The sequence below is a fragment of the Varroa destructor genome, unplaced genomic scaffold (genome assembly GCF_002443255.2).
Source record: "Varroa destructor unplaced genomic scaffold, Vdes_3.0 BEIS01000005.1, whole genome shotgun sequence".
Lineage (NCBI taxonomy): Eukaryota > Metazoa > Arthropoda > Arachnida > Mesostigmata > Varroidae > Varroa > Varroa destructor.
The window spans coordinates 7,682,819-7,708,803 of NW_019211458.1; the positions used below are offsets into that span (position 1 = coordinate 7,682,819).

Sequence of the window (25,985 nt, forward strand, 5' to 3'; positions counted from 1 at the left end):
AGAAACGTTGAACCGACTTTATGTTAAAAAGAAGATAATAGATTAAGTGCAAGCAACGCCTTCGTATAACTTTTTCAAATGCTGAAGCTGAGACCTGAATTCTAAAAGCCATGTCCGGACGCACAATTCGATAATCTTCATGAACTTCAGAGATATTTCGATCAGCTCTTACGCACACCAACAGATAATTTCGCTGATTTCGAGCATCACTCAATAATACAAATATTTATTATTAAGTTCTGTGATAACAGCTACGTACGATGAATAGGGTGTAAGTTGGCTAGATTTTAAATTACATATATTTTTGGCATGTCCTTGATGCCCCGAATATAATATATATTGTGTCTCTTCAAGAAAGCCCAGTAAGTCAGGTTCTTGCTAATGTGGGACCCTATGAGCCTTACCGTTCTTTTCATGTATTTGGACGAGACTTTTGAAACTCTGTTGCGCCCTAGCAAGAGAGTACTGGCCTTTGTTTCCTCCGAATTGAATCCGTGCTTTGCCTTTAACCAATGTAGCCGCAATTTGTAGAATAATTGCTTCTACTGTGTACGCAGAGCTCCAGCCCTGTTTCGTTAAAAGCTCCATACAAATAGCCCCGCCTCCGAGGACATAACCGCCCGATATAGCCGGCGCTACCACCCGAATGAATGGAGGCTCAAACGGATAATTGTCCTGAAATAGTCAGAGATTAGGCGAAAAAAAAAACATACACTATTAGTGCAAATTAACATTTATGGCTGACAAAAAGATTGTAGAGAACCAGCATGCCTTTTGATGATAGTGATTATCATTGTTAAGTTGAATGGAATCCTAACTATCAAGTACACTGTTGCATTTACTAAATGAGCAAAACAAAAAAGATAGTTACTCATATTAAGCGGTCTCAACTCATTAACATCTTAGGCCCTTATACGCTGAACGTGACTTGTTCAAGAACTTTGAGGCATACTATGAGACGTCGATATTTTCATCAAAGCTATTTCTACGATTTTGGCCAACGATAATTGTGTGGGTGTGTTGGAAAAACTAGTCATACTTTGAAGAGCATGTTGAGTAAAATATGATCCTTCCCCTCCTTTTCCCTGAGTATGTTCATGTCGGCGTGCAGCGGCGAGTCTGGGTCCACCCGGAAGAGCTTGACGTTCCATTCGTAGAGCGAGTCGTTGACAAGCTCAACGGCGAACACGCCGCGTTTATAGCTCTCGCTGCGGTACACCTCCTTGAGCTCCTTCATAAGTCGGTCAGTCGCTTGAACGGATCCCGATACTGAGCCCTTCAAGTAGTCCTTGCGCTGATTCTGTCTCAGACGCTCCAGTGTCACCACGTGCTCAACAGATAGGCCAGCAACTACGAAAACGCACGTACATTACATAACAGTTGTTTAGATGCAGGTGCTGACACAGTGTACAATATCCACGTGCTGATACACTGCATGGAAATTAAATTACGATTCAAGCGACAACTTCCATTAGAGGAACAAAATCTTATTTCCCTTTCCTTATGAAAAGCCCGGATTATTATTGTTATTATTATTATAACGACAGCAATGATGGAGATAGTCATACGGTGAACCAATAAACGCCAAACAACACCGATACGGTCAACCACAACATATACACAATAGCAGCGGCGTTCGATCTAATGCGCATGACTATTTGAATGATGATCCAAAACGCGCGCCACTAGCTTGCGGCGTCGCATCTCGACGAAGCTCGTTGAGGATTATATCATCTAATGGTGTCCGTCATAGGGCGCATGAACAAGTTTTGTACTCCCATGTAGCTGCCAACAACCTGTCGCTGTTTTTGTTACTGCAGCAGCTCTTAACAGCAGCGTGCCACATTAATAGGTCGCAAGGCCAGCTTTGAGTTAGGGCATCTTCGCTGATTGTTATCCTAGTAACAAAAGCAGCAGTAGCAGGAACAGCTCAGATACTAGAGTCATGCGTACTGAGCAGAATTTGACAATACTTTTGCTGATATTTTTTTTGTTAGAAACGACAAACGGCTCATGTGTATAACTTTTTTTTGAAATGCTTAAGTACGCAACGCAGCTTTGAATAGCGTAGACAAATACGTGACAAATAATAGCTTCAACAAATGCTAGATAGATCCTCTTCGCAAATGTTTTTATGATCCAATTGAAAGTGCCAATAAGAGCCGAGCTGTTGAACATTAAAAGCAGGGGAGCTTATTCCTATGATATACGCCAATTAATTTTCCTATTATAGAATGAATAACAGCACAATAAAGATGCAAAATCTATTATTTTACATGACTATTTCAAACTATGAAAAAGATATACGAAACTTCACAAAATAACGTAGGGTTCCGATAATTCTAATTACATTTTACATAACTGCACTACGGAAGAAATATACAGATTCAGAGTGCAGCGTCTTTGTTGCTGTAATAGTTTGTGCGGTACCTTCATCTTTGCTTTTGTCAGCAACGCTTTCTTCTTCCATTTCGATGTGCATATCCATATCTTCGAGATCTTCCTCGTCGTCCGACGGTGCATCCGACGGCGCCGAAGGGGGCGGTGATAGCAGGATCGACGATGACGCTTGTTCCATTTTCTCCAGCTCGAGCGGCTCCGAAAATGAGTGCAACTTGCACAACTCTCGTACTAGAACCCGGACCTAAACCCGTTTACCAGCCGTAAACAAAAACAGAAACAGTACTTATTTTTCGTTATTCTCAAACTGCTCTACCTAATATCGGAATTGAAAATATCTGGTAACCAGAAATGTTATAAGCAACGTTCTTAATGGCAAATATGTGTATATAGAAGTATAACAAAACTATAAGTCTCTTAATCTGATATAAAGTTATAAGTATATTTAAGCAGATCAAAGACATGTCAAACGTTTAAAGATTGTTACAGGTTAAAGTTTCTCATCACAAAAATGTATTTGACTTCAATAAATATATATAAATAAATATAATAAACATAATAAATAAATAAATAATATATTAAAAATGATAAAAATAATAGCGACGGGACGTTATCGAAGATGTTTATTATATTTCTAAAACTCAACAGGTTGCGGGCTGAAGAGTCAAAGAGAAGGCCTAATTATATTACAACAGTTATCTCCATGTAAAGGGAAACGTAAAAGGATAAACAACCAAATGCGTTTAGACGTAGTAAGAGTTGAAGTAATTCGATAGATTTTGCTTTTGAAAAACTTTACCATTTACGTTACCATCCGTTCGACTCTTCAGACATTTCAAGATATGAGCTCGTCGCAGTAACGGAGGATACATATTCATTGCATGCACGCGTATATACATAGTACGACACCTAAATTGAGGCTTTGTTGTTAAGACTACGTATGAATTAGGACAAGTATTTCAACGAAATGTTCCATATTTATTATAATAAAATTACTCACTAGTCCTTTATTAATCCGCAAATAACTTCTTAATAGTAGTTGTGCAATATTAGTAGGAACTTATCAACGTATCGCTCAGATACGATGCATACAAAAAATGCTAGCGGAATCAAATTTTGTGGTGGTAGAAGGATGGATCTTGGATTTTTGATCTTAACAGATCTTCATCTAGCATAAGGTGATCGAATAACGGGTTTTTCTTGCTCGGTTTGCAAAAATGACGCATTATTTTCTACCATAACAAGTTCATTATTTTGTTATAGACAGAACAGGCTTTCTTCCAGCTTCAAACAAGGGGGGATCGACATATGCCTATTACGACAAACATCCCAGAAAAATTTGTCCTAATGTAGGTGCCTCATCCTATAGGAATTAGGGCGCTACAAGCAAATTCGGCGCACTTTGAAACTGAGTAACAATTGAACTAGTCGGGCTAGCATGATGATTTTTCAATATATGTCAGAGGTAGCTTCACCTATTTTTCTTACACGTGCCCTAAAGCTCTGGTAGTTTCTAGACACTCAGGTACCGCTCGCACTCCTATGTAATTTGTCAATCTATGGCTTTCAAAGCATATCGATAGTAAGATATGCTTACCCACCGGTTGTTTTCAGGAGTAGAAAACCTCGTAATCACATGGATCTAGATCTAGAGAGTCAGTTGAGTATTCATTTGTTCAGTTTTACACTTTTTTACAGTTAAGGCAGGGTGATGAGGTCTGGCGCTGTTATAAAGAAATCATGTGCTTTCGATTGCCATATCAATGGTACACGAAACTTTCGAAGAACTCGAGATAGCGGGCTACATTCATCATTTCATTTTATAGTAGCTGATGCTTCTGATGTCCATTGCAGGTACTATCATCACTATTCATTCGATTCTACTCGGCTTATCTTCAGGGCTACTGATTCCCTCACCTGGCCCCTTTTCTTTTAGCGGTAAACCATGCCTGGTCTATGGCGACTGTATCCTCCAAACAGATTCTTGTAAATTACTAATTAAATACTCTTCTTATATATGCTTTCATTAAATAATAGATAGTGGATACTTAAGTTTGGCTAGTTGCACGTAGCATATAACATACATATTTTCAAATGGTCTGGAGTCAATTCGCGGAGATGCCACCTTTACTCAACTGTCATATTTTTAACATTTGGGTTATTAATCTATAACCCGTTACACATTAAATGCTAGTCTTATCTGATAAAGATGTTAAAATCAAAGTTCTGCTTTCGTAAAAGGCCTCCTTAATTGTAGCAATTTGTTTTTGCACTTCGGGTCCTGACATCTAATTACCTTCTCTTCAGGACTAATCTCGGCTCTTCAGTTGTTTGTATCACTCATGTGCAGTACTTTTGCTTCAGGCCACTTTATCTGATGGATTCATTATTCTTCGACAAATTTTTGCAGCGCTGTGGCCTTCGAGGAAAAAATTTGATTACTAAACGTTAATTTTCCTTGCGAACCCATACGCCACTCTTAATACTAGAGAAGTTTTTTTCGTGCAATAAAACAACCATTCGTGGTTGATATAGTGTGTTGTTTCCAAAGATCGGCAATTCCCATACCTTTACGTGGTATTAGTTACAGACTAAGATTAAAAAATCTTTGTCTGAATTAACCATCCATATTACTCCGTGGAGTTGCTAAAAGGTCCGAACAAAATTTTCATCGGTCAGAGTGGGAGATGCACACTTTTAGGTTTGGGTTTAAAGGGCTAGGAATTTGACAAAAATTTCACAAAAAGGCCATTTCTAACGAACTTGGATTATTTACAGGTATTAGCTCTTATTTTCGGTATAAAGTATTTACTTATCCATGCCTCTTTGCACCTTTTGGAACTTCCGGCTGTTTCAAATTTCCGATTTTTACGATTCCTGATTCACTATTGGCTTTAATATTGCTACAAAAAATTCCGCGGGCTTCTTGTGCGAAACGCATTTAACCGGCACCATTGCCAAATCTATTTTTGCCAATATATTTGGACAAATTATAGTACAAAGCGGGTAGGAAAAAGAATGATTTAAAAAAAAAATCAGTAAATTGTTTTACATTCCAAATTGAGTCCATCGAAAGGAAAGTCGAATGAAAGACGGTCCGCCAAAAAGCACAATACATACACCGTGCAAACGTTTTAAGAGTCAAGAATGAACTGCTGACGACCAGCCAGGAAATAACCAAATATCAAAATCCTAAAGACAAAAACGTATTGATGCAATCAAAAAAAGACTTTACGAAAGCAAGGTTTAGAGTTTGAGGGCCCTGTCGACCAAGATTAGCATTTCATACGTGAAGTGCTACAGAACCATACCCTAAATACTGAAAATGGAGAACCTGAGTAAAAAGGGTCCCTAATGAATTTACTTCAGGCCAGTAGGAAGCACGTGTGGTACATGCGTAACTTTAATCAATAAAGAAAGCCAGCCTGGAGCCATAAACAAGGTATGATTCAATTTTCATCAGCCGGAAAGGAGCCAGGCGAGAGAATAACGTCGCCCTGCAGAGGAACCGAGTAGGAGTGGACGTAAGGTAATGGTAGTGCTTACAATGGACAACAGGGGCATCAGTTACTACGGGTACTTGCTAATAATGAAACAATGAATACAGCCTGCTGTCTCGATTTCTTCGAAAATTCTATGGATTGTTAACACGGCAACCAATATATGCGATCTGGTTATTTTATGATAATGTCAAACCTCATCGCCATGCCTCAATTACTTCTTCGAGTGACCAAATGAATATCCAAAGTATATTCTCCTGACCTAAGTTCGTGTGATTAGGGGGCTTTCCATGTCCTAGCAAAAGCAACCGGTAGGCAAGCGTCTCCCACTATTGATTTAAGTTACCTATATACACGAGAATTGTATGGTTGTCCAGAAGATGCCAGGGTACTGGCCCAAATGTGTAAAAATATGCCCATTAAGGAAAGCTCACTAGAAAATCAGTCCGGCCCAACTAACTCATTTTAGATTCCCAGATCGATAACACATATTTTTTTTGTGTAAAATGCCATCCGGTCTTGCTCACTAGCATCCAACCGTGTATCTATTATTTTGGTTTAAATTGGCTTTACAATAACTTAATGTCCTCTATATGGCTACAAATAAGATGATTATGTTCTTTCTAACGACTATGGCTATTTATAACAAAAAATTAAGTGCCAGTTGCTCCCGCTTTCAATGGCTTGATTTTTCATTCTGCTTGTGTCCACAATATTTATTGACGATCTCGCAAAAAACGCAGAAACCGCTGTATAGCGTAGTGCAGGAAACACTTACGACTGGCTAACTCTACGGACTACAGCAAACAAGAGGGCTCAGTCGTTAGTGCGCTTTATTTACTGCATCAGCCTAATGCTGGTTCGATTCCCGCTGAGGATGAAATATTTCCGTATAAGACGTTCTTTGTTACCCAGTTGGGATACGACGGTGTAGAAGGCGATGTATAAATAGTAACAGATCCGAAGTATTTAACAATATGGTAATGGTCGCGGCCATAGCCATAACAGCAAAACGTGAGTAAAAGCGGAGGCCGGCTGCAATTATAAGTCATGTATAAAAGGCAAAAGTATCGTGACATATTTAATGCTTCATAGTGGGGCTGACACTCTGCACACGTAAACCTGTTCTTCGCCTCGACAATCAGCGAAAAGTTGGGGTGCGCTCAGCTACAATGTGAGCCCTCACTTCAATGACCCCTGTAATAATACCTCACGATCCATATCTGGAGTGAACCAATACAATAAAAAGCTGGGAGTCACTTGCGGATTAAAAAGCCGTTAGGTATATTGACTTGACTAAGCAGAAAGCTCATCATGGCAGTTATCGAAAAAATTCTGTGTACTGTCTGTAAGATATTCATCGGTACGAGCTCATTTAAAAAAAATTTTTTTGAAGAAAGGTTAGAGGTATCACGTTGTTGTACTCGATAACGAGTATTGTTTGAGCAAGCGAGTAACCGGCGAACTTGAATCAAACTCAAAACGGGTAACTCGATGTTCGACGTACGCACTCGAAGGAAACGCTAGCTTCTGTTTTAGGAGGGGGGGGGGGGTGAGAAATGAGCAACTCAACGTCTATCACAACTGGAAGCCAGTGTTTGACAATCAAGAGTGCTACTCTTTGGCCCATGTATATATTTGCCCATCGTTCATCTACCCAGATAGCTTAGAGGATTTTTCGACTGTAGGGATTGAGGATTTTACATGAAATAAAAAAAAAACCGTTTGTTCACCTGTGCAAGTATGTGGTTGTCCTTTCCTGACGTGTTTGTCAGCATTTGGACGATGTTGGTAATAGCAGGTTCTTCGGTATCGCTGAACCATACCGGCGGCGTTTGGGGATACGTTTCCTGTAAACAACAAAGAACAAATTTATACTTCACTAACATGGTACGTACAACATAAGTACAATATATTGCGTTATAATATTATTTCTAATTTGTTTCGCATTATTGGCATTTGTAATTCATCACTGTACCGTATTACTTAAAGGTACTCGGCGTTTTCAATTATCTGCTGCAAATTCAATGTACATCCATTCAGAAAATGTTCTTACACGGCGAGATGATTCGAATCACCATACTCCATGCCTTTGTTTTTAGCTGGGAGATGGTCAGTGCTCCGGAAATCGACTATGTTTTTACAGCAGAATTTCATCAGTTCATTTATTGCAGTGCCTCTGTAGAGAGACAGACAGTTACTTCTAGTTTAACAGTTAAGTTTTCGCTTTACTGAAACACAAGTTGTGCCTAACGCAAACATTATCTAGACAGACTCTTCTCATAATTGAAAAATGCTAATTATAAACCTGATTGAGCATCAGAAGATACGTCAATTATTGCGGTAAGGGACAGATCTAACTGCGCAACGCTTGTAACAGAAACACCATTATACCACTTCCGAAAAAACTCTAGGTAATTTGATGTTATCAATAAAGCCATTTAAACAACTACTATAGGCGTTGTCGTAAGTATCACAATTTAAATAGCATATACCTAAAAAATATCTAAAAAAGGCTATGAAACTATAACATTGTCTTTTAGGAATTACAACGATGGTATTAGGACACACCCGCTACAAATGTGTTGCACATATAAATCCGCTCCTTATTAGAGCCATTTAGGTTTCGCGTGCTACTCTGATAAACGTTAAATGACAGATCTCTAGCCGTGAACAAGTTTTTCCAAATAGCCTACACGTTCGCCTCGCCCTCTAGATATACAAGTAATAAATCTAAGCTTAGCATAATATCTTAGAAAAGAATCCGTTCGTACTTATAACTTTCTTTTTGCTTATGCCTTACATACATAGGCTGATCAAAAATGAATATTTTTGTCGGGCTTTCAGGTGATGCATAAAAAATGTAATACTAGATATGGTGAGCTAACAGCAACATGTTACACATGATCCTGTGCCTCATTGGGTGTATCTTGCAAACTTTCCAAATCACTGAAGCATCGCAGCCAGGCTGAATCGAACACGGTTTATTTTATTTGGCAAACGTGTTCTTTCTTACAGCGTCCGCAAATTAGGATAACGAAATTGTTTAGAAGCAAGTATTCTCCGTTGCACATAGTGGTTATTTACTCATTTAAAATGCGGTAGCTTGTTTACTTAAACATGCACGGAATTCATGTATGTTTATCGGCGTACAAGCCTGTAGCTCCAGCGCCGTTTTTGTCCCCCAAACGTTTTTATAGAGCTCATATTTTTTATCCATACTGAACACATGTTTATAGAATGCATAAAAATCAGTACATCTCAGTGTCTAGAGGGGTGTCGACACAAATACTGGTATATATCCAATAAACACGAGCTTACACGGAACTCACAAGAACCAAAAGCTACTCCGGAAAAGTTGCCAGCATATCGCGTACGTTCGTTGCTATGTTGACGTTTTAGTAAATAATCAGATAAAAGCAGGTGTAGTAGACGTATGACATATTGGTAATTCGCTAGTTTTCGTGGTATCGGTATCAGGACGATTTGCGATCGTTGTTGCTACTATAAACTTGCAGCCTGGATGTTGCGAAAAAAGTCGTCAGAACGCCGCAGTGGCAGCAGCAGCAAAAGAAAAAGCGCGTCAACAAAGGTGGTAGGAAGACTGCCGAAAGACAAATTACGAGGGGAAGGTGGCACACCAAGCCAAGGGGGTGTCCTTATCAGTAGCGTTGAAAAAGGTTCGATGGAAAATAGTTCAGTGGTTTAAGTTACCATAATGATAGCATTCAGCGTTATTAGTGCCCGCCAACTTTGCTACCCTGGTCACTCCCATCATCTCCTCTTCCTCGTTTGCCCTCCTCCTTAACGTAACTGGTTTCTACCACCAATAATAAGAACGACGACTAGCTAGTATCGAGCGATCAATGATGGCAGGTTACCTTCTTATTACCTTGTTATGGTAGCGTCCCATATGATTTGGCTGTACAAAACGATGAGTGGAGTAAGCTAGCATAGCGTGAGACTTACGTTGAAAAATATGTTTTATATCCAATAGTATCTCTATTAGTCACTATCTATAAGGTTACTTTGTGACAGACATCCTTCACGCTCTTGCTCCGAGACTTCCATAGCGCATATTTGTGTCAAAAAGAAATGTTTTTCTTTACACACAAGTATATCTAGCGTTTGCAACTGCAACAAGGCTTAGTTACTCATTCGGCTAACAGGAAAATAGACAAACTACTGACGGCCTTTGTCGTGTGGACCTACACACATAATCACCATTTTCGCAATAGAGAGAAACGAGATTGCGGTGACAACGATGGCGATAGCTTCTGTGACGCAGTACTCAGAAAGCAGGTCGACATTGGTTCAGATGTTTACGATAAAAATAACGACGGATTACGTAGATGTATCTTTCGAATAAATAAATATAGGGCAAGCAACGGATAGGCGGGCTTTCTTTTTTAGTGTTTTTAATTTAAATTCATATCTGTAATTAATTTTTTATTAGCTCTTTTAGCTCAGCTCATTAGCTTTATGGAAAAAGCACATCACAAATATAAAGCAGAAATTACAGTTTCATGCTTTAGGTTTAAATCGCAGTAAGGATCAAATAAAGCGCTCAAGTGGCAACGAATTATTCCATAATAATAAACAATTATAAGAACGAAAAAGAAAATTATGTTCTCTTTGCTATACACTACATTATTTATTTCGGGTCACATGTAGGGTGGGGGAAGGGGACGACGACTATTTACGATGGCGATCGCAATATTATAAATATCAAAAAACAGATAATGATAATATAAGTACTATTTGATCACTTTAGTCGGATGAATATGAATGCATCTTCACGGCGGGGATTCAGGGAGGAAAAGGTGAAACCCGAAGATTATACTATACGAGAAGTGTGTTAAATGAAAGTTTATTGAGATATATATCACCCAGCATATCTACATGATTATCTGCAACGCAACATTAAATTTCTATTGTTATAAAAAAAAATTGCCTAAACTTCCCGTGTACTAATTTGTACTCTTCTACATTTTTACATTACCAGATTTTCACCTACGCATAGTAAAAGCCACTGTTCTTTAGTAACCGTAATGCAAAAAGTAACCAAAGACCACGTAACCCTTTGCTGCGCCACTACTGACATTACTCTTTTCATAGCCCCATTTACCTTGATGTTTATATCTGCTATAATTAGTTATATATATAAAAAAAATATGTGCGTACCTAGTCGTTCGATACTGGAACAGAGAATCTCATCGACTGAGTAAAGAGCGCTTAGCGGCACCCAGCGAGCCATAGTGCTATAATAACCTAGTTGTATATACATTATGTTTTATAGGTTGTAACTATAACAAACTAAACTGTGGACAACAACTAGTTCCGCACGTTTCCGCTGAACTTTCCTAACCATTTTCCACTGAGGTTAGATGTCCAAGATACTTCACTAACCCCGATAGTAAGAACAGTCTACTTACTTGCCTAAACTCGACCTTTCTCTTCATATAAGAAGAATACGCGTTAAGTATATCAAAGCAACGACTGAAATTAACTCTACAACTCTGTACATGATTTAAATGTTTTTGAATAAGCGTTATTAGCTTACCATTTCTGTGACATTATTTTGCGCTTTATGTTAAATCAATACAATATAGCTGAAAAACGTATGCAATCTACTCATTGATTCTATTTAACATCAGGAGACGAATTATATATATGTATATGAGAAATTGGTGTAAAAGTTCAGGCGCGTGGCTCTATTTAAAGGGATCGATATATCTGTTATAGGTCGATAGTAACGGATAATAGCAGCTGCAAGCCCAAAACTACTCGCTATTTAATAACCTAACAGAGTAGTCCCGGAACTTGACCATGAAGAACAATCGAACACAATTCATACGATCGCTATTTAGCGCCTTTTTCGGATCCCAAGGAAAGACCCAAGGAAAATTGAATTGCGCATGCTTAAAAGTGGATCCGTTTCAATCAACGTCTGTCGCAGCAACATTTCTCATCTTAGGTGCCTTTGGAAACTAAGTGATTCACAGCATATGACTTGTTTCTTGTTAGTATCGTAAATACCTTTAGAGCGAGCAGGTGTAGCACTTTGTCTGTTGTACCTGTTTAAAATAACTACGCCCCAACACAGTAGCTCATTTTTGGAACCATGAAAAATATATCTTAATAAATGAACTTAGTGTAATCCGTGCGTACCCCCATATATATATGTGTTCGTGCTTTTCTACTTATACTACTGAGCCTAGCGGAAACGAGGTGTGTTGAACAATTAAAATCTGTGATGACGGAAGTTGATAATAACAATAAATAAACCTACGGTTACCACCAGTGGGAAGCGTTCTCTAATCCTAAGCAACGTCAACAACGATAAGAAAACAAAAACGATACAAGAAAAAAACAATATTTACGATATACTCTATTTCCTTTTGCACATCTTTACAATAGAAGGGGTCTATCCTCAGTCGTAGGGGACACTGACCGAAATGCCGTTTTTCAGTAACGAAGAATAAAAGTAACCAACGAATGAGAATCACAATAACGAATCACTGGAAGTTGCCACTTTATGACGGCGTTGGTTGCGGTGGCGGGAACGGCTAAACGATGACGTCACTTCCGTATCTTTTTCAGCTTCCACGGGGGCCTACCTGTTGTTATCGTAGTGGCAATGTTTAGCTTTGGCTTCGTGGAAAACAAGATTGCATGTTTTACAAGGGTGTGCGTTTTTGCGAGCGCGAAGGAGGTGATGACAATGACAGTAAAACATATTCAAGTATTTCGTCAAAAAAAACCGACTCTCATTATTATTTTTCTTATTGCCACATGCAACCTGGACGCCCGTTTTCTATAAAGTCGCGTAAACACAATTATTTTTTCACATTGTTGTTTCAATTCAATTTATATCGCTGCTGCTTCGTGCGTGTTTGCACGAGTCATAGAATGAGAATATGGCCCTCGGAGTTGATGAAGTGACAACAGCGTTGTCTCTAACTGTGGTAAATTGCTACATGGTTGCTACCCTTGAGCGAAGACCGCCACCAACCAGATATTTACACTATTCGAATTAAATCTTGGGCATATGGGTTAATCACAATCTCCTTGCGAAAGGCAAATTGAAGTTGAATTTAAGAAATCTTACGCTATCATATGCTATTACTGTGAACTCTGCGTGCATTCATGAATGCATTATAACAGAGGCTAATTCGTGACCTCCATATTTTTTTAATTCGACCTGCCTCGTTTTGCCAGCACACCTATGATTCGGCTACGATTTTAACTGTGCGCTTCTATTACCCTAGAAACGTAAGATACCTCCTTTATGAAAGTGTTACTTACTCAGAACAACTTATGATCGCAATTGCTCTGTGGGTCCGGTACGTGGCGCTTGCGATCTAGTCATAAAATTTCGGTATGTATATGTTCATGCCAGGATAGCTCGGTATTGATTATGTCGAGTACTATCAGTATATAACATTTGTATGTATATAATCATGCCTGGCCTTCAAGTATGTTATTTTAAAACGCCTTTCCATATCAGTAAGCAGATACTATCTAGCCATCTCGTCAGTTTAACTGCATAATGCGCACGTCAAAAAGAAGCAAGTTCACGCAAGCGGTTGTACAAGACTGTCAAACTACCCAACAGTCGGACACTTAGCAACGGCAGGATTTTCAAATTAAGTAGAACTGCTGCCTTGCCACCATTGTGACAACTATTTCTTTTTTGTTCTTTAAGAAGAGTTTTTCATTCGGTACTGCCACTAAGCGTGAGTTACAGTAATAATTATTACTACGACAATTACTACCACAATGGTCTGGTCGTGATTGTTTCAGCTTTAAAAATTAACGTGTTTAAAACAAAGAAAATGTTTTCAACAGTTTCCAACATGGGCTAGTGTTCACAGGCTTCTATTTTCTAAGCATCAGTCCGAATTTCTTGATAGGCCTATAATGAGATTACTTGCCCGCTTCGTCCCGCTGTTTATTTTACGTTTATCATAAAACGGTGAAGATTATTAATTATCATTAGTCAGGATAAATTATTAAGAAATTAATCATGGTCACCAAAATTGTATGTAACCCATAAATATAGCTGTTTAGAAAGTTCGGATTCGAAGATATACTAGCAAAAACCCTATAACATATATAGCTAGTTACAGCTATGGGTAGTAAAGACGTTGATCAACGTACCGTTATCGAAGTTTCTATTCATTGCAACGAGCCTCAGCTAGCGTGTCTGCTAGGAGCTACTATTTCTGAGCGCCTAAAACAATTTCTTCCTGTAAAAATTCTAAAGCCCTTTGGTTAGAAAAAAACGGTCTTATCTCTTACTAGCAGATGTTCCCATCCAGCAATAACTCGCGGTACCGCCGAGAACATAAGAAGCCAGTCAAGGAAAATATTATGCCAACCTTCTCTCACCTGTGTTTCGTCCTTCGACGTACATGGTCTATAGACGACTAATTTTGCATGAGGGTGCAACTTATCCGTCACAAACTATTCACACAGATTGCACATAAATAACAACTTGAAGCATTAAATATCTATGCCATGTGACGAACCTCAACGAGGCCGAAACATCTGAGTAAACCGACTATTTTCAAAACCAAAGGTTTGGAAAACATAGATTTTTAGTTTTACCTTTCTAAGTCCACTTTTTACACTTAAATAAACATTTATGTTACTAATAATTACAGTAGTCTCCTTTGAAATCCTGGTTTTATTAGTTTATATACTTAGAGAATATGCATTGTCCACTCTACCATACATACGCGTATATATATATATATATGTATATATATATATACGCGTATGCAGTTTTTATTACAATGAAACCACTCCAATCTCCCAAACTGGCTTTTGTTGTGCACTGTTCATGGAAGTAACGCTACAAGTAAAAAAAACACCCAGGTTAATGCCTTTCACAATGTTCAGCAAATCCTTGCTATCATTCCATAGAAGAAGTTAAGTGTCTTCTACAATGTGACTGCACATTACGCCAAATCTGAGAGCCAGTAGTGACTAACCACAGTTGTGCATGTTTTTTTTTTCTGGGTTCTAGGTATGGTCACTTCTTCTTTATTGCATTTGGTAATGGCCCAATCTATGCTATGTCCTTTTTTTCAATTCTACTTTGAATATTTCTCCTATTTTGTGGCAGGCATCCAATTTAAAAAATTAAAACCCTGACCATGTGACATGTGGTATCGTGTATAGTGCAAGCATTCATTCTGCGCAACCGTGGACAACACAATCTGCTGTACTCTACTTCATTATAATATGGCTGGTTGAATGGCGATAGTCCCTCAGCCATGCTACACCTTAGATCTTTTTGAAAAATGCTAATTTCTGAATTTTATGACCTGGATTGAAAGTATTACATAAAAACATATTCATACTAAAAAGAAATTAACACTTTTCTATAGGCTTTATCGCTGCTCGAGTAGCGAAAGCCAGTCGGTAACTATAATATGTAAACGTTACTTAACTTCATGGCTATCGCAAGTCAGTAACGCTAGCCGCTTGTTCCCCAGTATCAATTTCTATAGATTAAGTAATCAGCCAGTTGATTATCTTCGATTATTTCTCGTTACCACAAATGTATGAATGAAACATTATATATTCATATTAGGAATTCGCATCGTAAAATTAAACAACAACCACATTCTGATCAACAACCACACAAGATCTAAGGACTCTCTACAATAGTATAGAGAAAAATAATCTCATAATAGCCTTATTTATTTATAAATTATATATATATATATATATATAAATTATTATAAAAAATATTAATTTTTTCCAAAAAACTTCCTCGGCAGTGAACACCTGTTGTACAATATTTTCTCTTTCTTTAGATTTGAAAGTTGTTTCTGCTACTGCTATGCTATTACTTGCCCTCATGAGAATTGTGCATGGATCTTCACCAAAACTGTGGCAAATTAGAGAATTTTCCATTGAGCTAGGACTGTATAGTTTCAAACAAATTATACCCTCAGTTTTGTAGCTCAGAAATTCGTGAGATACCTTCTAAATTTTAAATTCATTCAGCCATAAGGTAGATTTCAGGTTGAACATACCTAACACCTCCTAATACTTCGTTCACTTTTGCATAGTTTGTCATCGTTTAGCAGAAGATTCTCAAACGATAAAAATTCCTGTGCGTTTATTTATTTTTTTTTTACCAGTTTTCTTTTTATGCTGTGGCTAAGTTTCTCTGCTGCAAGTTGAAATATTCAATAACTTAATAGAATCAAATGCCATCTCAAGCATACTTGAGCTTAATAATCTCTAGAATAATTTTTATGTAACTTATTGCTGCTTGGGCCGCATGTTCATTTAATTTATTTTTATAAAAGTAATCAAAAGTCAAAAAACGTACCAAGAGCGATGACGTGTATCTATATGTACGTTGAGATCCTATCAGCGTATCAAGCATATAACAACTAAGCTTATAGTAGCTTATTAATGGCTTTTAGAATACGAACCTCTTAGCCTGAACTCAACGTTAACACGTGCAGCTAACATATATTACATAATCAGCAATTTATACAAACACTGATATTGTTTTAGATCATTCGGCAGTGTTCTCCAATTTTAAGAAAAAAGGAAATTATCGAAACTATGCCGAATTATTGAAACAGATCTGAGACGATTCCTCATAAATATAGCTGCTACTAAAATTAAGGAATAAGAGCAATCTTTGTCGATCGAGTCGAGTCTCTCCTTACACTTGGGGCCGATAGCTTGCTGTTTGTTAATAAGAACCGGTCCGGGGTTACGCAGAGGTATTGGAGAGTTGAATGACTGGCAGACTCTGCAAAAAGCAGTACGGCTTCATTGGATTATACAGGATTACTTCAAATTTAAAAAAACGTGCTCAACATATCTAATAGAACACACTCAGTACACCCGAGTGTATACAGTAGAATTGATTGTATTTCACAAATACGAGCGCATTACAGCAAAACAAACATGCGTAGCAGAGCTTACGTATTTTGCTTAATTCATGTGGCACACTTTTGTAGAAGCAATTTGTAGCTGCGGTGGAGTTTTTTTGCAAAAAAGAAATTTAGGAATTTTAGCTAATTTTTCCCAAAACAACCGAGCAATGAAGTACAGTACGTGCATTTATAAAATCGCTTATATACCAAAAAGTAGATTACTCGAGTAACTCCGCACTGCGGACCTTTTTTTTCGGTTGAAGAGACGAAATCGGCGTTAGTGTTTATCTACGTATTATTCCGTATTATATATTGGTTTGTATTTATCGCAATGCTCATGTAACCATCAATGGTCGTAATTTAGAATCTTAAAAACAGAAAAATACTTGCTGGAATTTGTTGATCCAACGATTAACCCTCAACGGTTTTAAGAAATGTGTGAAAATGACCAAAGCGAAAACAGAATAGAGGGTCAAAATTAGCATCAACTTGCCTAGCCTGGGTCAACAAATTCTGTGTTGGATAACCCAAATGCAGTTCACGATGTTTCCTATTGAAACAGCAAATTCCATCGTTAACAGTATCCTTCTTCCCCGATATAACTGTTCACATTACTCACCTCAATTTAATTGCGGACCCAGCAAATTCTGTCTTATGCTTGATCACGAGGTATAAAACAAAGTCCTTTCAATAAACGAGAGGAAAGAAAGCAAACAAGAACCAAATCTTCGAAAACCAAATCTTCGAAGAGGATAATATCTATACGTCATCGATGACTAGTCCGATGCGCTGTACGTGAAGATTGATCTCACGTAATGAACAAACTAGACCTAAATTCATCTAAAGCTTGTAGAGGCTACGACAGGATAATTTAAAAAATGAAAAAAAGTTGAAAATGTATTTTCCTGATAGCACGACACAATAGGGATATTCGCCATTCAGCGATAACTCTGTTGTGCTCTCGATGAAACTTGCTATTGTAAAGATACCAGTTTCTGTGACCGAATAATACAAGCAGCGAAACCTAAATGAGCTTCAGCCACCGCTACCACTTCTGCTGCCTACAACAAGGGAAGCAGCCACCGCAACAATGAACGGGGAGGTAACAAGAGGCCTACACGTAGGCTAAAAGAACAAAAGGTGGCGGCAATGAGCGCTGCGTCGAAACTGCAGACTTTACGGAAATCGGCCAGCAATTCGTACGAACCTGTTCGGGCTCGTGTTGGAAGGCCTTCCGTTCAGCGGACACCACCGCAATGCCATTGCATGAACTGTTACTGCTTTTTAGTGTTGCAGATACTGTTCACACTGTTGTTTCGGTTTTCGGTGACAGAAAGCACCAGGCTACGTTACCACTGGTGGTCCTTAAACGTGGTTCGCTTTTGCGCAATGCACCCAAAACACCGGTCGTAGCAGCAGCCGTAGTAATGGCACGAGTGATAACAATAACAAAAAAAAAAAAGAAAATGATATTTAAAAGACGAGGACGACCTTGAATAACGTCGAATGAACAGACGACAAACGGACGACGTGAGCAGGCACGTCGGCAGTCAACCGGCCAGCCAGGCGGATCTACAGACAGAAAGAACGTCGTATAACGAACAATGAACCGGGCCAAAGGACCGCATAATTTTTATTCATAGCGCTGGTTGCGTTTGATAGCGATGCTATTACGTAAAAAAACCAAGACGCTACGATACCATATTGGCAATAACATCATAACCATAATAAATAGAGATCTTATAACATTCGTCGTTTAATAATTCATATTAAACAGCAACTTAAAAGAGCGAACCAAAAAGCGAGTAGAAACGAAACGGATTATGACGAAACCATTGGATGTGACTTAACTTCGGAAGTGCTGGCTTGTCGATCATGCGACTATTTTCACCTCCTTGCACATTGGCTGAGCCTTTTCAAACTAAAATTAAGTTGTTAATATGGAAAAACGTTTTTTTAAGAAGTGGTTTTCTGAAACGGTTCGCCCTATCATTAACTTCCACACTTCCTGAATAATGTACAGATAATTATTCAATAATTTTCACGACTCAATTCAATTAAAATATTCTTTTGTACGACGACACTCATATAAACTCACTAGATCGGATCAGTAGGTCGTCAAGTAGTTAGGTGGATATTAACCATGCTTAATCGCAGTACCGAATATATCACTTGACACATTTTTTCTTATATTACCCAGCTCTTAACTTTCACTAAACTCCTTGATTTTAATTCCAACAGCAATTGTGGATTTGTCATATAACAATTATAATTCCAAGTAGAAGCAATTACATTAGAGTTTTCCCTACCCGTCCCATCGCTAAAACGGCTGATAACAGTAGTATAATAATAAATTATTTCTTTTTCAGTATTCAACATGCGGACAGTCATACTAGGCACACCTCCCGTGACTAACTCCGTAAATGTTCCGTTACAGTTGCTCAGCTTGTTACATTGTTATGAGAACTATAATAATCACAATAGTTGAGGGCAGACACGGAACTGGTAATAACAGTAATATCATTGCGCCGCGCTAATGTTCCTGCAAATGCTTCTGTGCCTATAGCAACTTTGATGTTACTCCTGTCTGCTGGTGCCTACGCTTGGTGCCCCCTAAGGGGCGGCGGCACCACCACCTTCACTATCACTATTGCCACAACAACCTTTCTTTCACAGGGCAGTTTTCTGTCTAACTGTCGCTACCCTCTCTCTCAGACGGCAAGAACAAATCCTCTCTCAAGCCTCTGCTCCTAGATATACACCCCTGCCTCACGCGTTTCTTCTCATGCCGCTTGTCTACTCTCTGGGTACCACCTCGACTACCAATAGGCGTGTACGTCGAGCTAGCAGCATGCAGGGTCAGCTTCTTCAGTGTTTTACAGTGTATATGAGATTAACTTCCTCACTTGTGGGGTAATGCCGGAAAATTTCTTCCGACTTTCTACTACCTATCTATTTACCTTTGCTTATGCATTTACTAAGCTGCCTGCCCAAGCAGTCAGGCAAGCGGCTAGCCTGTGGCTGTCGTTTCTTCTGTCTATTTTTAGCCGATACGTATTACGCTACTGCTTTAGCCTCTGACCGCTGCTTGATCACAGGAATCATCCTTGTACTTCAGATTGAACTTTTAATATATTAGACAGAATGTTCGTAAGTTGACAGGCCAGAAAATATCGGTTTCAATGTTTCCAGTAGTAAGAGTAATCCTGGAAAATGCTGCTATTGTCACTGCTGCTGCAAGTCAGGAAGAACTAATGCTCTTAATAGAACTAATCGCAATAGCAGCAGACACAACATTCATGTATGTATCCATGAAATAACGCGAAATCAGCCAGAATCAATTTCTCACTATAGCGAAGTTGCAGTAATACTTGTCGCAGGAGTGATATCAGAGAGCTTTGAACTCGTTACCTATCTACCTCTACTTGCGTCATCTTGTCTCAATAGCCGCTTATCGCTGCCGCAATAGTTACATTTTACAAAAAAAAATATTATAAAATACAAGTAGAGAACGTATCTGAGATAATGTCGAGTTCTTTAGTTCGGCGGTAGAGGGGCTCCAAAGAATGATCGAATGGACTTACACTTGTGGGTTAGTAGGTGAATGGGTGAGTTAGTTTCTTTTAATTAGTATTGTAGTATTATATTCGCTAAATTGCTCGTTACTTTTTGTACAACAAAGCGGACGTCTGAATTGCGATCTTTAAACTGATCGTCTAAAAAGCACCTCAACAAAACGTCACACCTGTAGTCATTACCGAGACAGCACTTCCCTAGCAAGCGTCCATACTTTCCGAGACTACGTTTAGGATTTATCGGCGTTGATATTTAGAAAAAGAATGGGAAGAAGTAAAATTCTATCTTAGAAAGCATTTAAAATAATGAAAAACGTAAGCGAAAGATAACAGAAGCTCAAAGATAATAAAAAAATTCACTTTTTCAAGGGCGCTACGCATAATGGTTACAGAACCATAGAATTAGTTATATTTGCGACAAACTTAATTTATATTTTGACAAACACAGTCAACAGTACTTGATGCAAACAATCAAGTACTATTTTTAGCAATAGCTGATATGTGTTGCTACCAATAATTTGCGTGATACGATATGTTGTAGTCTAATAGTTTGCCTGCTTCGTTCGGATCTAATCGAGTCATATTACTTTCCAAGTGATTCGCTTCCATTCATATAAATTATCCAAGAACATTGTTTGCTTTAAAATTTAACTAGATGACAGCGCACAGAATCGCCCCGACGGACGTGTTATTTCCATGGAAGCAAAAGCGTGCTTTGACATTCAAACAAATTTAATTTTTTTCATGTATGAGGTAACCGATCAACTATTTTTTTCTTAGAGATGTTTTTTGGGCTACATATCACATTCAATTGTTTCTACAACGGTGCTCCTTTAGATATAAATTGAACATCCTTATGTTTAAGTAGAATTATCTTCGCCATCGCAATATTTCGTGTTCCCCATTGTCGCTTTTGGTTGTTCATTTTGATTTACCTATACTTTTTGATGTTCAGTGTGTTTATTAATGTTTGCAATCAACAAGATTGACAAACTTACCAAGCGCGGTGTACGAATGGGCATCAATAGTGAGTGAGCGCACAGCGGTAGACCACAGCTATTTTAATTATTTCTGGTAAATATCTGACTACTATGAGCACAGGACAGGTGATTTAAATGGCGGACAGCGAGCGAGCGGTCAGTAATACCCGAACGAAAGGCGAAGAAAAAGAAGAAAAGGAAAAACCAGATGGGTTGACTACCAAATAACTGCTGCTACTACGACTACGATTATAGTTAAGGCCTACTGCTGCCGCCACTGACTCTCCACCCACCAAACAACCTGCGACGAAATAAGCGGCCTGATTACAAATAAAAACATTTTCTGAAAGTAAAGGTGAAAGTGAGGGCAACTACAAGCAAAGCAGACAAACTGAACAAGGACGAACGAGCCTAACGACTCAAAAAATCGTCTGCTACCTTAAGAGGACCCATACTGCCACCTATCAAACGGGCCAGTCAGCTCAGCTAATTAACTACTGAACCGTAAGAATCATAGGCAGCAGCAATGACTTCTTCGGTCAGTGATAAAGAAGAAGACAAAAAATGCTTGTATAGGGGCGAGCTTGCTAACCGAGAAGGCTGCCTTCGTTCACGTCCGTTTCCAAGAACAAAATCATACCTTCAACATCGCATGAAGCAGCAGAAGCGGGCGAAAACGCACTTGGCCGAAGAATAAGCTTTGGTTGTGTTATAGTTATGCAGGTTCACAGAAAATAGAGACAGCAAAAACACATCCAAAAAAATGAAATTTAGTCCTCAGTTTCTCAGCGACCTTCTTTCTTCGTTGTGTAAGTACATATATATCTGTGCTTCAGCACGAGTTAAAATATTCTTATGACTGTCATAATAAAAATACTTAAACATCCCACACTTCAGACTTAACTGATGCAACGTATAATAAATTAGCATGAGAATGTGTCGTGTTTGTTGTCGCTGTTTTTGATATCCTACCTTTCGAATGACCACTACTCTTCACTGTGTATTGTTGGTGTAGTGGAATTGAGAATGTGTGTAGTATGGTTGAGAATGCGCCGTTGCCATCAAGCAGCCAGCGGTGCTGGTAATTATCTGTTGGTCCGACGTCCATGCGTTCGCTTGCAGCTCATATAACTAAAGACTACACTATCGCCGATAGCAAAATACATCAAATATAAAAATACCGTAGGCGTTAGCAACAACAGTGGTCCCTGTCTGTTTCTTATGCAGGGATATCGTGTATCTTGCAGGTTTGTTACCTTCTCCCTGTTTATATTCCACGTAACAACGAATGATTCTTCGCAGTATAAATATTCAATGAGCAATATCACCACTAGTACAGATTTGGGACAACGGCAGCAAAAAATAAAAGGGAAATGTAAAAAACGGATAAGTTAATAAGTGGCTAAAAAAATATAAGGTCTGTTGCTTTTCGTTCAATCGGTCACTCTTTGATGGACTCCCACTATTAACATTAATGACGTGCATAGTCACGCAGCTCATGCGTGGCTCATGTGTGCAATTGGATATCGCCAGCAGCTGCTCGATGAAGCAATTAAATAACAGGACGAAACAGCTGTTTTCGACACATTTGGCTGTGGCTATTCCCAGTCTCGACCATCATTGCTCAACCTTGCACATAACAATCGAATAGATATGTACTTCAGGTACCATAAATACACAAATTGATGAATGTACATGTGTGAGATGTCCGTACACGAAATTATGTTTATTGCTTTTAATTTTTACATTCGGCTACAGGGCACCACATTTTTTGTAGTGAAATCAGCCTGTTTATGGTGAGATTAAAGTTTAGCTTGACCAATACTGATTTTGCGGATGATAGTGCGTAAAAATTATATCATGCGGTTCACTAATGAAACATCGCAGAGGCAGTAGACATCACAAAATATTACAAATGTTTAATAATAATAGTAATAATAATAGCAATAGTTATATGCCTTTTCGTATGTGCGTGTGAGAACACCTATCTGCAAGTACACTTAGCCTTTTTCTTGCTATTTTTAAAGCAAGCACTAAAGGATTCAATCGGAAACCACAATTTAATACCTTCACACAGAAATTATCATTTCCGTAAAGAGAAGCCATTTTCACTTTTGAAGAAAAATATAGGACTTCTTGTGATAAACAGGCAGCGACGAACGACGCTTGCTTACAACCAATGGCGGGGGCAAAACGATACGGAGATGAAAGACGGAAAACAAGGGATAGAAAAAATACGTCTTTAGCATCAAAGGCTTTTGGCAAGTGAACCAGTAATGGCGATATGTTCGGCTAAATATATGGTACTTAATATGTATATTTGCTTGGAAGTAGTCTAAAACCAACAATTTATGCATTGAAAGTGAGGCCAGTAGCAGCACAATGATTACGGGACACTTCACATCTGCCCCGATCTAAATTGTTGTACCTAGTTCCCAAATGACTATACAACAGTAGCTCCGTGTTCCATGATGGAAAATGTGATACCACAATCGACTTCTGCGTATTTTCGCGTACGAATTTGCACAATAGTATTAGCAATAATATAGTGTGAATGTAATATATTTGATAGAATATATGGCTTTCATTATAAGACGCAGTAAGATGGATAAGAAGATCACTTGAATGCTTACCTAGAATGGGGCCTCACTCGCCCAAGAACTCCCAAAGAACCATTATTACGGACATGTGACGTAATAGTTGCGTTGTTCTTTGACCTTTCTTTTACGCTTCAAACAATCATTGCAATAGGCTTTTTCCTCAACAAGTTCAACTGAAGGCAATTGAAGAACATCAAACATTCCTTTATAATTGAATTGCTGATCGATGGCTGGTTTCCTGGCTGGTCTTCACACCCTTCACCTAGGTAGGCCCCTTACAACACTCACTGACTGACTATGTTCTTACCGTGATATTGGCGTGGATCTCATATTTCTTCGAGTTGCGGCCAACAAATCGGCAGGTTAGTTCGTCGACGGACGCGGCTACCACCTGGAACACTTCGTGATTTTTTGGGAAAGACGCCTGCAGCGTCTGAATGTCCTGCTTGAGCTGCACCAGGCACGCCATCATCATCACTATAGTTGGTGCTGCATCACACTCGAAAACGCCACTGAACACCGACCGAACCAATCAGCACTAACCCCGCATACGAACTGATTCCTCCCTCTGGCTGATGCTCGGAGGGGGCTTCTCGTACTCCACTTTGTCTAGCACTACGACTAAGCCACGAGATCCGAGCACAAAGAACGAGCTGCACAAGCCAGGAACGATGCAACAAGGCCGAACAGGTGAAACGGCGATTTTATTCCTGTGCTGCACAAGATCCTTATAGCCCACCCTCAGTTGCGATACGGAGAGCTGGGATCACAGACGGACTAGACGTAGCACTCCGCAGCTACTCGTAGGGCATAGTACTACGCGATGATCAGAACACAAAGACAAGATGGCGGATTGGCTAGTAAATCGTACCACACATAGTACCACAAATCGAGCCACTGTGGCGGGCCAAAGACCGCCCGTACCAATCGCAAAGCGAGATGAAGTCCAGTAGTCAGTCAAGCATGCATAGCCAGTATTGATCGGAGACTGATGGTGGCTGTGCTTATGAAAGGATGAAAAATATTGGAGGTGCGCAGCGAGTGACGCGAATTTGTGGCGGGAAATCCAGTGCTGTATTTAAAAATGACGAGAACCCAGCACATAGGACACAACGTTTGTTATAGTAACAGCGTCTGCCATTTAGACTATCACCATTAAATCTTGAGCGCAAGGTTTACCGATCCTATCATTTAAAAAAAGGCAGGAATTATCCAACCAGCACCTATACTGCGTTTAAAAAATATTGATTAGCAAAATTGCAAAAAAAAACAAAAATTTACAATAAAGGAGCATCTGTCACTAAATCAACATGTCATCAACGGGAAACAATTTACATAGCGATATTAAACAAATGCAGCTTATTCCAAAATTATGGCACACTTAGGCATGATATCACAATGTTTTTTTGCTTGACCGAAAGTCGATGTGTTTTTCATCATTTCGATGGTTTGGGAATTAGGTGTACATGAAAATATAAAACACAAATCTATGGAACGGAGTACGATCTTGTTCAGAAGTTAGCCCAAAAGCTCGTAAAACAATAAATTCAACTCCTTGTACGATATAAAGGAATAGAATCGAAAAACTATATCTTTTAATGTGGCATCTCTAGGGAAAGCCATTAGTGCTGGTGCCCAGGTTCAAGCGAAAAAATATTTTCCTGGAAAGCTTTTGTCTAAATAACGAAAGAATGACAATGCGCAACCAGCCATAGATATCATAGTGTTCATTTTATCAGTTGAATCAGAGAGCTACCTGGCCCAGGTAGCTGAAGCCCTCCATTTGAAGTGATCTGAATTTCGTATTTGGCATTATTTAGGAACCGTAACAGATCCTTGGCTCGGTATTTGGTAATTGTATCAGTTAACTGCATGCCTTATTCAAAGCTCTACTTAGGCACAGCCGTAACACCAATTTTTATCCAAATAATCCAGGAAATTTTTCAATGACCAGTTTTTTGTACACGATATAATCTGATATAATGAGACAAACTGATGTCGTAATACAGAGGAT

General features: G+C 38.8%; 1 protein-coding gene across 1 annotated transcript in view; it reads right to left on the reverse strand.

Moving 5' to 3' along the window:
* LOC111252112 (ubiquitin-conjugating enzyme E2 Q2) overlaps window positions 1-24,808 on the reverse strand; it is a 26,237-nt gene extending 1,429 nt beyond the window's left edge. Inside the window, exons 1-5 of the mRNA XM_022809569.2 lie at window positions 24,279-24,808; window positions 7,634-7,750; window positions 2,431-2,644; window positions 1,040-1,350; window positions 405-675 (exon numbers count right to left, since the gene is read on the reverse strand). Of these exons, the coding sequence (XP_022665304.1) occupies window positions 405-675; window positions 1,040-1,350; window positions 2,431-2,644; window positions 7,634-7,750; window positions 24,279-24,446 (1,081 nt within the window). The 5' untranslated portion in view covers window positions 24,447-24,808. The remainder of the gene's footprint in view (window positions 1-404; window positions 676-1,039; window positions 1,351-2,430; window positions 2,645-7,633; window positions 7,751-24,278) is intronic.
* Window positions 24,809-25,985: the final 1,177 nt, after the last annotated feature.